At 43.9% G+C, this 15,676-nt stretch overlaps 1 protein-coding gene across 7 annotated transcripts in view; it reads left to right on the forward strand.

The window, feature by feature from the left end:
• ccny (cyclin Y) overlaps positions 1-15,676 on the forward strand; it is a 32,088-nt gene that overhangs the window by 1,503 nt on the left and 14,909 nt on the right. For 4 of the 7 annotated variants that reach the window (XM_068581815.1, XM_068581819.1, XM_068581818.1 and 1 more), the window contains exon 2: positions 15,362-15,436. In XM_068581815.1, the coding sequence (XP_068437916.1) occupies positions 15,362-15,436 (75 nt within the window). Of the gene's footprint in view, positions 1-15,361; positions 15,446-15,676 lie in introns of all 7 variants that reach the window. The other 3 variants (XM_068581817.1, XM_068581813.1, XM_068581816.1) reach the window with 1 other exon arrangement.

Here is a 15,676-nt window from a genome sequence, read left to right on the forward strand (position 1 = left end):
GGGGCATCCTAATCAGATGTCTGAACCATCCATCTGAGCCTTCATCTTTCCATCCGAAGCAGCGGCAGCAGTTCTGCTCCGAGCTTGCTCATGGGGGAAACCAGACACAATGGAAACTCAAGTTGTGTTGCTCATGTCCACGATCTCATTCTTTCAATCATCCACGGTTGGAACGACGCCTTCGATTAATCGGTTGGTCTATGAATCCAAAAAACATCCTCAGATGTCTTGTGTTGTCTGACCGACAGTCCGAAACCTAAAAATATTCAGTTTACGATGATACAAAACAAGGAAAAGCCGTACATTTTTACATCTGAGAAGCTTAAACAGCACAGGTTTAGTTGTTATAATGATCAGCCGAAGAAGAAGGAATGATCAATCAATTAAAAGTCACAGCTCTAACTTGACTTCAGTTTTCTCTTTTTTGGGATATTTTATAAACAAAAAAATGAATAGCAAAACCAAAAACCTAACTGAACGATTCGCTGATTGCCATTTTTAATGGCAGTCCTAGGTTGGTTAGAGGCAGCTGGTGCCAGGGTGAGGCGGGCCTCATCCAAATGCCATGACCAACAAATCAAACACAAAGCCTGGAATTGTGCAGTACATGCGATGATGGGAGGAGGAAGAGGGGCACTGTATCGCTAACGGCTTTCCACAGCCAGAAGACGCCTGTGCCCGTCCTCTGGAGGAATACCGTTAGATCGTGAAGGCACTGGAAAGTCACATACTGTGTAGGTCATATAATCTTGAGGACTTTGCGAACAGTAAATAATGGAAACGTTCAAGGAGGCTGTGTGATGCAGTGAGATTGGATATCTGTCCTTTTGAAAGAGTGGAGAAACAGTTGCCGAAGTTTTTTTCTCTTGTGTTGATCATAAGTTAGATTTTAAGTCTGAATGCATGCTTGTGTGCGTGCATTGAGCATGTGATTGCAAAAAAAGAATATACCAAAACAATAATCAGCCATGGGAACTGCTGACAGTGGTGACGACATGGGCTCACGCCCTTGTGTGTGCACAAACAGAACACAGTGACTGTGGTTGAGCGGTTAGTATGCCCGTCTTTCAGTCAGAGGATTGGTGGTTCGATCCCGGCTCCCGCAAGTCCACATCGTTGTGTCCTTGATCAAGTCACTTAACCCCTAATTGCTCCCCGTTGCTGTGTCTACAGTGTATAGAGCACTAGTGTGAGTCGCTTTATGTGAAAGCGTCAGCTAAATGTAACTTAATCTAACACAGAGTTTTCCACAAGAGTACGAGAGGGTCTTTCAGGCGGCTCCTTTTGTGCAGCGTAATCTGATTGGCCCGAGCGGTATTTTACACACCAGGCAGACATCAAGAGGCTTGAGATTCGCGCCTACCCACGACTACTGCATACTACATGTTGTACTTCACAGCATGTGTCGTATATCTGCTTCTACATATATGCTGTATGTACCATGGTAATGCAGGTCTTTCAGGGTCAAGTCCATCGCTCGTGTTTGACTGCGATGAGGACACGTTGAAAATGCTCTCTGCTCTCCAGCTCGCTTTTTGACTGGTGGCATGTGTGTATATCGAGATGCTCTTCAGACCGAATGCACTTTGATATGAAAAATGCATAGGCAGTTAAATAAAGACGTGTTTTTTAAAAAGGCTATAAAAGACTTTTTGGATATTGGGTGTTGGCAGCAGTGCTTTGGGTACAAAGGCGTTATATTTCATGCTGGTGTGAAGTCGAGCTTATGTTTTAAAACTTTCATCCAAACCTTTTTAAACAATACAAATCCAGCAATATAGAGTGGCACTGTAATTTTATTAATTTGTTTTATGTAAATAGAAATAAATGGCAATGGGGTAATCAAATCTAAATGTTTTTGATTACAATCACAGTTTCAGGGGTGCAATTTCCTTTTTTGACTTTTTAATAAAATGTTTGAAACAAGTGAAAGTGTGCCAGCAACAGTTTCATTCTGAGAAGATAAAGACAACCGAGAGAAAAGCAGGAGATAATTACGAGGGGCCGGATGATCAGAGAAAGACGACACATTTCCATCGACATGTGCATGTAAATGCTCAACTGAACTAGGTTCACCATCTCTTCTGCAGCGCCTAGAAGAGAGTGAGGAACACTCTTTGCAATTTCCAGACCGTCCACACAAACACACACACACACACACACATACACACACACACACACGCACACACACATACACACGGACAGCCGAGTTATTTTCAGACTTAATTTGATCAGAGAGCGTTGCAATACTGGATTGCTGCTCTTCGTAAAGGTAAACCGAGACCACTTATGATTTCTCAGAAATAAAAGAGAGAGAGAGAGGAAAGTGAGACGGAATATAAAACAGATGGATATCTCAGCCTGTTTGGGATTTTACTTAACTTAGACATCTGTAAATGAGCGATGGCCCCGGGCCCGGCATTCGTCTCTGTCTCATCAGTGTTAAAGTTAGTTATTTCTGGAGTACACTACACACACACACACACACACACACACACTTGCTTGCAGGCTAATTGAAATCTGCACATGGATTATTCATGCCTGGTTGGTGAGCCTGGGGAATCTCCTAACTATGACTTCCAGACAAGTTGACCTAGAATAACGTGATATATGATCCGATTCTGTTTGGATTGTTGCTGAGATGAAAAGCAATGTAAACTAGGGCAACTAACGATTGATTTCTTTATCAATGAATCAGTTGCTTATTTTCTGAATTTACTGACCAGCTTTACTAGTTTTAGGGGGAATTGGATCATAATTAATATATGAAGCATTAGCCGGGCTACACAGTAGAGCTGATGGTGGATAATTTGGCAACATTTTGGCCTTGTCCTCATTTTCTGCTTCTAAATGTACAAGCACTGAACTGATGTTTTGTATGAACTGAATCAGGAGAGCCAGCTCTTTTCAGAACGCTCCTGACCTCAGTTCGATGAGCGGTCGGAAAACAGGGCAGCACATGTCACATTTTGGTGTCGGCCTCTCAGAGTCAAAGTCAGACTCTCTGTAGAGCCACATGTTGACACAGTTCTTTCTGGGACAAATCAATCAGAAAGGAGGCAGACATAACTGTTTGGGTTTCTTTTCAACATCATGTCACCAATGCTGGCATTATCACTTTCACTATTACCCTCTCTGCACATATTGAACTGCAACTTCATGCATAGTCTCAACCAGTTGGTTAAGTCAAGCTCAGACACTTGAAGTATGATTTACTCCTCAATGCTTTTTTTCCTGACATTGAAATGTAAAATCTTAATAATTTGTATTTTTATATTAATGCGTTGCATGTCAGGATAGCAAAACCAACAACACTCATATGCTGTTTGAATATTTTTGGGTTTGGACTGTAAAATTGAAGTAGTTGATGGATGTCACTGTGGGCTCCAGGAAACAGTAGTCAATAATGATTATGTTTTTTAAATGATTTTCTCAAAAAGACGAATGGTTGATTAAGAACATAATGGGCAAAGAAGATCATTTTTATTTGCATCCCTTTCAATCTATAATCCATCCATACATGGAGCAGTCAAGGGGAGCGAGGAAAGTATTTCAATATTCAGAGCCTTAGTGAGGGCCGGCAAGTACCTCGTACTCACTCAGTCATGACGTGATAGTGACATGTTCTTTATTTTACTCAATACAAACACGTTGGCAGATGTTTATGGGTAGTACAAACATGTTATACCACTGACTTCCGTCTCAAGCTGCAACTGACGATTACTCTCATTGATTCACTCAAGTATTCTCTCCATTAATGGTTTTGTCACGAGAATGCATCATTTCTGTTGGTGATATGTTGTCGATAGCCCCAGAACACAAATGTCAAGCCTCTCCTCTCAACCAGCAGGCCCTGCTTTTACTCTCAAGCATTGTAGCTGCATTAAATATAAAGTAGCACAAGTGGTGGTGAGATTCTGAGCTTCATGAAATCATTGCCTGATAAAACCCAATTCATCCCTTCTGACTGCTTTTTGTATCCTTTCTCACGGAAAGCTGGCAAATTCTTTTTCCGAGAGGAGTATCAAATCGTTTCACGGCGAGCGGTTTTCCTTGTAAAAAACAAATGAACTGATTCACAGAATGAATGTTAAGGAAAACCGAATTGCCTGCAATAATCTCAATCTGGTGTCTGCTTGGGCCGTACTCGGCCTACGAGTTGGGAAGATGCATCTGCAAGGTCTCCTGCCCGTCCTGGTGGAGAGAACGGAGAACTGCCTCTGGATCACTGATCAGGAACAGCTAGTAAAAGAAGAAAGACGTCCATTCATTTTCACTGCCATCGAGTCGTAACACCTATCCAACCTCTTACGCACTATTTGTGGTTAGATCACGGGGTCGGGAGCCGACGTACAGGGGGTTAAAGCGGGGTGTCGTTGAGCTCAAAAAGGGGTCGGTCTTTATTGACAGAATAATGCTACCATTGTGTGGAAACCTTGATAGACTTTTTTCTCTCTCGCTGTAGTTTGTTTCACTTTGCGCTTATTTCTATGAATAGGACAAAGAAAAACCAAAGCTCCTTTGCAGAATTTCACAAAGGCACAACATGAAAAGGACATTTTGTCCCCACACATTGATAAAACATTGACGTTTTGGAGATGGACGGTAGATTATTTGGGCTTTTCTATGCGTCAGTATTTGTGAGGCGAATAAAGGGAGGATGGAGGAGGGCGTATGGGCAGAAGACCTATTGATAGGTGTGTTGGAACGTAACCTGAGACTAAATGAAGCGTGGTAAAAGCGTTTTCCCTCGTGCCCGCTCTGAATCTTTCAATCTGATGGTCAGAGCGGGTTGATATTGCCTTTTAAATCTGTGAAATTGCATTCCTTAACATGACAGCTGCGCAGTGAACTGTGGGAACGCCAATGGCCACTCCGATCCGGGTCTCCACCCTCATTTTCTGGGGCGCGTTCCCAACAATCCGACTGGTCAAGAGTCTTCACCTCTCCTAAACTGGAAGAATAGAAATGTGTGCTTTTGTTGTTGCGTGGAGCGACATAAGTGGATTCCCATCGGTGTTCCCGATCCCGAATGGTGTAATCCGTGTGTTTGCTTTGGCGGATCGGTGCTTTTAACTGCACGCACGCTTGGGAACTTGACGGCAATTAGATGTGGTGTTGGGGAGCTCAAGAGATCATCTGGGCACAGCTGTCTGCAGGCTACTCGCACTCCTCGAACCACGATCTACAGACGGATCAAGTTTAGTCTTTGGGACCGTGTGTTTGACCTCGCTGAACTCTTCACAATAGGATTCAAAGTCGAGATCTACATGTAATAATACCTCGCACTCTGTTCCGACTAAGTGACAGAGAAAGTTGATCTGTTTGTGCCCGAACCAGACAAGAATTAGCTGGCTTTTTCTTTTGTTATGTCAAAAACTCCTTGAGCAAGGCACAGGCTCCAGAGGAACCAGAACAGAGCAGACTTTGTACTGGGCTTAGTGTTATAAGACTGGTGGGATCACATTGATACTGAATTTAAACTATGAATTAATCGTATGAATTTTCTGTATCTGAATAAAAATACTTTAAAGTTGATAATGATTTTTTTTTTTAAAAAGCAATCGGTAGTGTATAGCAGTTTCATAATATATTGCGTGTCTCCAACTAATTTCTGGATGAAATGAGTTATTTAATCCTCACTTCCAGAAAAAGGAGCTTCTTTGCTGCTGTTGTTCCAGATCCACAGTGCCATGCTGCACGGAGTCACACATCCATTCTCATGACATTACATCAGCTTGACAAAGGCTGCTGTTGGACTTGCTTGAATACACTGCAGTGTGTGGATGAAGCAGCATGCATAATTTTCCCTCGAAAAATGACCTCCGGCTCTTTGCTTTGCCAGTAAATTGCAATTCATGGGGTGAATTGATGAGCGGTGGAGCCCCCCTGCAGGGCAGCGCCGTAGGCATGCAGCCCTTTTATTTAATTTTGATCTTACATTAAATCATACTATTATTTGTTTCACTCTGGACATTATTTTTTTGCTATCATTACACAGGCAAAAACATTCCCTACCGTCGGTGTCGAACACATACTGGTAACAATTATGTTTTAAATGGCAAACATTTCTGTATTTGTGCCAGCTTTGAATTTAAAGGAGAGCTTTCATGTGACTGTGCGTGAGGGAAATGACTGCCCAATCATCACATGATGCTCTCCCCTATAGAAAACAGCTCATGTTTCAATAGATCATGTCTGACGTAGTGTGGGAAGCAGTGCAGTGGTTTGCTGCAGTGTGATTATGATGCTTGATGATCGAAATTCTGGATCATATTATTGTGGGAGACAATACATTTCTCAACTGCTCCTTCAGTGAGGAGTCCTTGGTTTGAATCTATCCCAGCACACTTATTGTGAATGTTGACAATATGTCAGCTACCCAAATATCTATTGTGTGTGTGTGTATGTGTGTGTGTGTGTGTGTGTGTGTGTGTGTGTGTGTGTGTGTGTGTGTGTGCGCGCATCAAAATCCATTGTTATTGCGCTGTGTTTCTGTTGATTTATGCATGGGTGCTCATGCCTGTATGGGGCTTGTGTGTGTGTGTGTGTGTGTGTGTAGGTGTGTGTGTGTGTGTGTGTGTGTGTGTGTGTGTGTGTGTGTGTGTGTGTGTGCATGGCAACATTTGCCTGCGCGCATGTGTTGTGTGGAAATGTCAACACAGACGAAGTATGACAGAGCTTGGCACAGATGGCGAGAGAGAGAGAGAGAGAGAGAGAGAGAGAGAGAGAGGGAGAGAGAGGGAGAGAGAGAGAGAGAGAGAGAGAGAGAGAGAGAGAGAGAGAGAGAGAGAGAGGCAGACACATGGCTAACCTTTAGGGCAACAAAAAAAAAACATACTTTTTTTGTTTTGTTTCAGATTAGTTCGGGTGGAAGCAAGTGTACATGGGGAGATGTGGTGTAGTGTGATTGGCTGTCATGTACTTTTTAACTAATACATGTCTGTTGAATAGAAATTTGCATATTTCTTTACCTTCACATTTACTCTTCCCCCAGGAATGGTGCTTGACTATATGCTAATACTCTCCAGCAACACGGGATTGTCATGTAAATGGCTTCTGCATATGTTATCTTAAAGGCCAAAGTAAAAGAAGAAGTGATTAGCATGCGTAGGTTCCTGGTGCATGGGTATCTGGCTCCATGTGGGATCTGGAATATAATGACGGCTTTTGCTGGCAGCCATTTGTCGCGAGCGTTCTTTGATTTAATGCAACATGTGATTGGTTTCTTACCGCCACCGCTACGTGCTGCAGCTACACACAGACGACCCTGAACAAGCCCACACGTAACACTTTCTTCAGTTATGTTCTATTTAAGCAAAAGGATGCTCACTAAATGAAGGTGTTCATCTGTGATTAAATACCAAGATTTAGAAGTTCCGACCATTTATTGACAATTACCAGGATTGCAATTGTTTTCGCCAGGATAAAATGTCTTTCGTGGCATAAAATGTTCATATGTTCATAAAACTACGTTCTACATTCCTCAACATTTCTTCTTCTTCACTTGTCCCTGATCCCAGTGCAGCAAAGCGCTTTCAGCTCTTCGTTTATTTTGCAAAGGTTCTGAAAAATCGCCCGTCTGCAAACAGCTCTCAGCTGTCTGGTTAACCCCAGCTCTCTCTCTCTCTCTTTGAAAACGATGACTTTCCTGACTCCGCTAGTTGAAAGACAATGTGTGACCGTGGGCATGTAGTCTACCAAGGCAATGCAATGGGCCCTGCACTAGAGCTCTGTGTTGTCCGGTGTCATTGCATCCGCTCGCTCAATGCGACTCGGCAGCAATTAGTACAGTGTGGCGTATGAGCAGGTAGGAGAGGCAGAGAGAGAGAGAGAGAGAGAGCAAGAGAGGGGAAGAAAAAGACAGCGAGCCCGGCTGTCTGTCTGTCTTTGCCTTTGATGGGCCTGCCTCCACCATCTGAATCGTTTCAAGCCCGCGTTGCCTAGTTACAGCGAGCAGAGGATGCAGGGACGGGAGGGGAGAGAGAGCAACGGTGGGTTTCTGGCTCTCAGCTGGATGCAGAGTAAATGAGTCCTCTCCCTGCCCCGTGGACTCTCCAACCTCTGTCTGTCTCTCTGTCTCTCTCTCTCTCTCTCTCGCCAAAATGATGAATATTCATTGTGTCACCGAGTACTTGATACTTGTCTTTGTCAAGCATTACGGTAAACCTAATATCTTTGGATTTGGTACTGTTTGTATCGGATGATGACACGTTGGACTTTTTTTTGTAGGCAAAAAGGATAAATCAACTAAATAATTTGCAGATTAATGGATGATGAAAAAAAAAAAGATCTATAGCTGTAATCCTAGTACCAGCTCTCATCAGATGAACAACAGATGCAAGCGAAAAGTCAGATTTCATCAGCGCGACGTGTGACTTGCACCTTCATGATCCTGCACCTTTGGTAATCTTCAAATAAAGGACGTGTTAATTAAACAGCGTTTCCACCACGGTGGCAGGTCTGACGACCACGTTTTTTTCTGTGGCGCCGATTTAATTTGTGTCTTCAATTTGGGGTCTCGTCTCTGCTCAGGCTAACCTCGCCGTGTCTCTCTGGATGTTCAGAACAGCAAACGTAAAGGCGCACGTGACCTACGAGCGGAGGCCGCGTCGCCACAGATTGAGAGGAGAGAAAACAGCAGAGTCCACTCGGTCGTCAGCATTTGTGCAGAGCCTCGGCGGGGCAGATGGCAGCGTAATAGCGGATACTGCAATGCCATTACGTTGAACGAGACGGTTAGACTTAAGTGCCTGGAAAACAAATATATACGAGCTACTGCTGGCCTCACGTCATGAAATGTCGATAAAAATTTGTGATTGTCGTCTACAGTGTCCTTGCAACATCATACGCCAGCGTCTTCTTTACTCCCCACAACTTCTTAAACATAGCATTCCAGCGTGTACTGGAAGAGGTTTCAACTCCAAACTAATCTCTGTATCTGGTTGTACATGCTCTGTGTACAGCATTTCATTACGTTTTTTTGTATTTTATTATTTCTTTAGAAAAGCCTGTGCTCCTCTGTACTCCTCTTCGCTGCCCTGTGCTGTTTCACTCCCCCATCACCTAATTACTACAGACGTCCGTCAAGAGTAGAAGTAATCACCGCATCAGTATACGTAGCCAGGTGCGCTGCCAGGAAATGTCGCCGTGACAAGTCCCTGTGATGGATTGTCGGACTTTCGGGCTGGTCGGATGCTTTAACGTGCTGCTCTGGACACAGAGCGGGAGGCCGTACTTTATTGTAGCTCCTTACACGGTGCTGTGAGTCAGGGATGTCCCCTCTGTCAGAGTAGGATACGGCTGTGTCAGTGGATAAAGTGTCCGGCATACATGGACCTTTGACCTTAAATGAACTTACAGTATATGTGCACTTGTGTGTATGTATGTATGGGACATTGTACAGATATTGTTTATCATTATTATTACTAATGTTCATATAGAAATGAATAACGTCTGACTTTTCCTGCAGCACGGACATTTTTCACGTTCATTTTTCAGTTTCCTTCACATTTCTGTGAGTGTGTGAATACAGAGAAACGAAAAGCCTCTTGTTTCTGTTCCATTTGATTCTGAGATTAAGTTGTGCTGAAGTCACCAGAAAGAGAGTATGTTTTCTGTGTAGTTGAAGTGAAACTTCCCCCTCCATCCTCTTGTCCCTGTTGGCTTTTCCTTGATAAACGCTCGGCTCTTTCTCCCCCGATGAGTCTGCAGCGCTGCACTGGGTTTAGTAGATGTTGTCGATCAATGATTTGAAACTCGAGAATGTTTACGCAGTTGGGGAGAGCTGGGATGCTGCGTGTGTGTGTGCGTTTGCATGTGTGTGTGTGTGTGATAGCTAACAGGATGAGTCATTAAGCATTTATCCTTCATTCACTTGGTTGCCCATTCACTCCAGCAACCTCTAACCCTGCCTCTCGTTTGAGTTTTTGAAACTGGAATTTTGTCAGTTCAGAGTTCAGCAAATGACTCCAGTGAATGAGGTGTGTAGTGGCGGGCATTGAGGTGGTATTTTATTTGATTTATCTTTTCCCCCAGAAGCTATTTCCCTTACTATAACCGCTTGAATGTGAGCAGATTTGATAACGCTATCAAGGCCTTTTCGCTACATAAAAAAAAATCTCATTGGTGCGGCTTTAACTCTGGCTCCCTCTTATCGTGCACGCTGTTTAAATGAAAACACAGCGGCTGTATCGCTAAGTGCTACAGCGGTGAATGCCTTAACGCAGATAGTGTACTTTCCCAGAGGTGCCAAACGTTTTGTTATCCGCGGCAGGAACCACTTTAAAAAGGCCAAAACACGCGGACGGCGGTGATGAATGACACGCCTCATTTGCCGCACGGCAGTTGGTGCTCTCAGATTTGAAATGCCAACCCCACACAACCAGCAGCATATTAGGATAACTTCAATATTTAGGCAACATTGCTGTGTACTGCAGACGACCCTGAACACTTATCTTTTGAATTATTTATATGATGTGATGTGAATGAAAGTTTAACTAATAGGAAATTAGCGTCATGTGATCCATTTCCTTGAAGACTGCGTTTTTGGGACTCCCAAAAAATTCTATTATTAGCATTGATTCATTATTTATTCATTTGATAAACGATCCTCCTATCGGGGGAAACAAAAATCTATAGCTTTCCCTCATTTGACGCACCCAAAATCGATGAGGGCTAAAGTAGAGGCTTCAGTGACGAACTCGCGGTGCTTTTCAATGCACGGTCGGCCATTGAAATCAATAGGTGTGCTTCAGAAAGGCGCGTCAGACGCTGTCAGGGCGTTGGCGCCACACGGGGTCAAGATCTGTTCTCGGCCTCACGTTCCCAGCCTGTACCCGAGTCTGTAACAATGTCCACTGAGGATGCTCAGTTAACACCAGTGCTTCCTGTTCTTGGTGCTTACTGTCCATTTTTATCACATCACAAGACACACACACACACACGCACTCACACTCACACACTCTATTATGTCGCTCAGCAGTCATACGGTTTGAGCTGTGAGAAGTATTGGGTAAAAAAACGGTGTGCTTTGCTGCTCCAAACTTCACTCTTGAAGCTGTTTCACACCAGAAGAGGGGTGAAATCCGAGGTGTGACCGAGACAGAAAGAGATACAGTTATCAAACGGATAAGAGCTTCAATTGTTCAAAGGTACATCTGCACAATAACAACAACAGTGGTCCTCGCTGCAACCTACTTTTGATAAAGGTTGTTATTGTTACGCTGCTTTTCGAAGGACAGCTTGACTTTGCTTTCCTTAGATTACACTGACACAATAAGAAAACTCATTCAGTAAAATAAGCTGCATCTTCTGTAAGCCGTTACAAGATGTGCAGCGCGCTGCTCATCAGCACCGTGTGGGCGTATTGTTTGGTAGCATGCTGTTGACAGCCGGGTCAGGCCATCTGGATCCCCTCAGGCCGGCACCTCAGCGAAGGGCCTTCATGCCTGGGCTGATGTTGTGACCCGAAGCGGTCATGAGGGTGGCAAAAGCAACAGAGCGAGAGCAGCTGGCCAAGCATTGTGTGCACTGCACACGCACAATATTACACACATTCCTGTTCACAATGACCCAACAAGGAGCATGGGTTTCCTCTCGTGCTTGTCGGTGGTGTGGCTGGTTGAGGTGCACGCCGCAGGGCGTTCTTGGTTCAAAATGAGGGGCGAGGGGCAACTGTGAACTACCGAACCTGGATTGGACAGATTTCTGTGACGCAAGTGGGGCTGCTAATTATAATGCTACGAAATGCTAGGAAAAATTTCTATTTCAATCTTTATTTTCTCCTGGAGGAGAGACAGCAATGATTTAGTCGGAGTTGACAGTTGAGCTGGCAACTAGTCTGGACCAAAGAAAGTAAATAGTGATGTATTACTGGTTACTGGTTTTAGGTTGCACTGATAAAATTGTCCCAACCTTAATGTGTGTGGAAAGTAACCCCTTTATGAGGAATGGGCAGTATGAACAAAGCCTTGCATGTTACCTTTTTTTAAAAATGTATTTTAGTGTAAAGTTTAGTGATATAACAAGTGTTTGGGAAGATCAACCAAGACCCTGTTCATGGATGAAATGATGAGATGGTGTTTTTGGTTAATACTGCCAAATGCATACCTCACAAATCAATGTACTTCTTTACATTGATGCAAAAAACCTGCTCATTGATTTGCAACAATGCCGACCAGAGGCTACAAAGGAAGTTATACCTCGCGGCCGACTGCACGACCTCAAGTGCGTTGCTTCAGTAGCCGTCTTCTTTCGGGCTTCGGCGTCCATCTTTCCTTCAGCGCGCCCGTGCATTTTCTGCATAAATAGTGCTAACACATGTGGCTTGAATCCACACACTGACCCATTCCCTCTCCTCTTTGTTCAGAACAATGTGCAAACATCACCCCCAACTTCATTTCCCCTCCGCTTCCTGAAACGCAGGAAGTTGGGTGCTTTCGTCTCCCCCAGGTTGGAGAAAACTGTTCAGGGTGGAACCACACCAAAGGTCACCGACACAGCGACAGCCATGCAGAGGGACACTCCCCGTTTCTGGGGCCAGGCAGCTTCCTGTGTTAAAAAAGTGACATCACAAGGAGTTCAAAACATATTCTTGCACGCGAGTGCGTGCGCGCGCTGCGTTCACTTCATAGGACCACCAACAGCTGAGCACACGCAACATCATTAATCCACCTTCAGTTCTCCTTCCCTGCTCTTTGCTTCTTCCCACACACCCATCTTTAATTCAGCACTGTGTGTCACTTCCTCCTTCATCATGGCTGTGTGTGTGTGTGTGTGTGTGTCCTTTGAGGCTCCTCAAGTGGCTCTTGAACACAAAAAAGACAGTAGTTCAAAAGAGTTTGGACACAATAGCGCTTGGTCGCACGTGTAACCTGCGTTGTACCGAGAGAGGCTGATCTGAGGTGTGCTCTGTCGGCGTCGTGGTAATGGGGTGTTTTAATGCCAGATCCAAACGACAGTTTTTACATCCCCCGTGCTCATTTCCACAAGGTTTTCATGCTGAAGCTGGTTGACCTTTTCTTCTTCACTTCCTCCCGTTCTCCACTATTTCCCCTCTCACCACCTCCGCTCTCATCCCTCTCTCTATTTTCCCTTTTCATATACCCGTCTCGACTCTTCTCCTCTGATCTCTTTTCATCATTTTCTCTCTTCTCTCTCCCCGCCGGTCGTTTTTTTTTTTACAAGCTGTCACTCCCATCACTTCATTTTGAGGCCCTCTTGTCCTTTTTCGCCGTCATTACCAGCTCGTCACTCTTCTTCCGTCCCTCCGCTTCTCTTGGCATCTGTTCTCTCTTTCTCTCTCTTGGTCTGTCTGGGTGTTGGTCCCTTCCTCCTGAGCCTTCCTGTCTCACTGACATCATCCAAGAAACCAGGAAGTCGCTGATGCGGTCACAGACCCGCACAATGTTCTTTGTGTGTGTCTGTGTGTTTTATAGTCGTTTAGTTTCCTTGCTTAAGTTGTGACTTACAGGGTTAGTATTACTGGTAATGATTAACCTAGAGCGGTATATGATAATGATCATAACCTTATGTCAACAGCAGGATATTACATCTCTTTACCATCAAAAACTCAAGCGACTGTGGAAATCTAGTACCAATCAGCTGTTCAAACAACCGCCTCTGTTTCACCCGCCACAAATGTATTGTTTATAATTCAACAATAAAAAATGTTTAAATGAGGAAAAGGACCAGAACACAAAATGAATATGTATTCATGTCGTCAATGGTTTTCCAAAGCAGCCGTCTGCCAGGCAGCCGTGTCTGTAGCTACAAGCACGACTATAATAAGTAAATAAAAGACATTGTGCATCTTTCATTATTGTATTTTCCATTGTATACAGGCTTAACGATTGATCATGTAATGCATAATGAATGCAAAACAGATTTCTGCAGCACTGAAACACACATTGACAGTGAGCCGGAGGCAGCCCCACAATCTGCAGCCATTAGAGGTTTAACATGTGACATTTCAGCACCTGAACAATCTGATAAAACTAATGGAAAGCTTTACAAATGGCTTTACAAGACTTGAGACATGGAAAAATCATGAACTTATGGTGTTTAGTCACTTCTAATCTGGAAATGTAATCGTGTATCAGAGTTTAAAATAAATGCGGATTAATACAGAATTTCAGTCTGAAATGTGGTTCTCCTATTTTACTTGCACGTGTTCATGTTTAACTCCGTTATTTGGGCATCAGTCCAAGTATATTTCTCTTCCACTCGCTCTCGTATGTCTGAAAAGACTTGCAGACACCTGCAGCCGTCAGAGTCAGACTCGGAGGACAGATGTGGTGCAGACCTGCTGTCACAGCTCACCAGCTCACGGGACGCTCCAAGATCTTTCTCTCCTGATTGATTGCGACGTCTATTGACGGCCACTGTTTGATCTGGTGGTGGTTTGTGTTGTGTACAGACACCGATCTGAAACAAATCCATATCTTTCTGGCGTGCTTTTAGCACATCGATTTACAAACAGCCGTTTAAACAGTAAACTGTCGGCCGGCAGATTGTTTTTTCATTCAGTTTGGGCCGTTGGTGGTGAACCTCTGGAGCCAATCGCACACATCTAACCTCCACACTGGGTTTTAGTCGTTGCGTTTGGTAAACACACTACGGCCTCGTGTTCATGGCTTGTGATTCCCAACTTACTGAAGATCCTGTTGAATACAATTTTGTTAGTAGAAATCTTAAGAATGCTTAGTCACTAAACAAACAATATGCAGAATCCAATAAACAAGTCTTGTGCCATACATGTATCTTAAATGTTAGACAACTTTGGAATCAAACTCTTTAAGTCAGGGGTGTCAAACTCGCGGCGAGCGGGACGCATCCCGCGCTGTCAGTGTGGCTACAGACCATCAATGATCGCAAACCGGCGTTGTGACGAAATTCAGGGAGGAAGTACAAGCTGCAAATGGAGGATAATGTTTGTTGGACATTTCACTGTATTATTCACCAGGAGGCGTTGTGTTGCAAGTCGTTAAAAATGGATCGCGTCATAAAAGTGGTTGTCCAAACGCGTCACAAAGCGAGGGGATCAGCAGAGGAGACTCCAAGCAGATAAACAATGGGCTGAGGTCTGAATTGTTGCTCTTTATGTTTCTAGTTCATTGTGAGAAGACCTTTTAAAATAGGGGTTGTCAGACAAAAACTTTCACCAATGATATAAACAGAGGAATATTGTTGTTATGTGTGTGTTATTATGCTGTGATTTTCCTGGTCTGGCCCACTTGAGATCTTCACAGGCAGTATGTGGCCTGTTAACTAAAATGTGTTTGACATCCTTGCTTTAAATCAAATGTAAACGCTTTTTAATATGAATGTTTTGTTCCCCCCTTCTTTCTTTTGTCTTTAGATCTGCCCATGGAGTACAATCCCTCAGATCATCCTCGGGCCAGCACCATCTTCCTCAGCAAGTCACAGACTGACGGTGAGCATTGTGAGTGCCGGGAAAAAAAATAAATGTGAATGGCGTGTTAAAAACTTGCATGTAAAATATGCCTGAGTCTTTATTCGTATCTGGCACACACAGGACCTTCAAGAGGCCAGTGCAGTGTGAGGCAAGAGGAAGTTGTGTCCTGTGCTACTATTTCTGACTAACGAAGGCAGGACTTGGAGTGTGTACTCCACCAATGTAAAGGATTGCCATCCACAAAGTTGGAAAGAATGG

Source organism: Clinocottus analis, unplaced genomic scaffold (genome assembly GCF_023055335.1).
Source record: "Clinocottus analis isolate CAN_PGR_092001 unplaced genomic scaffold, fCliAna1.0.p SCAF_18, whole genome shotgun sequence".
NCBI lineage: Eukaryota > Metazoa > Chordata > Actinopteri > Perciformes > Cottidae > Clinocottus > Clinocottus analis.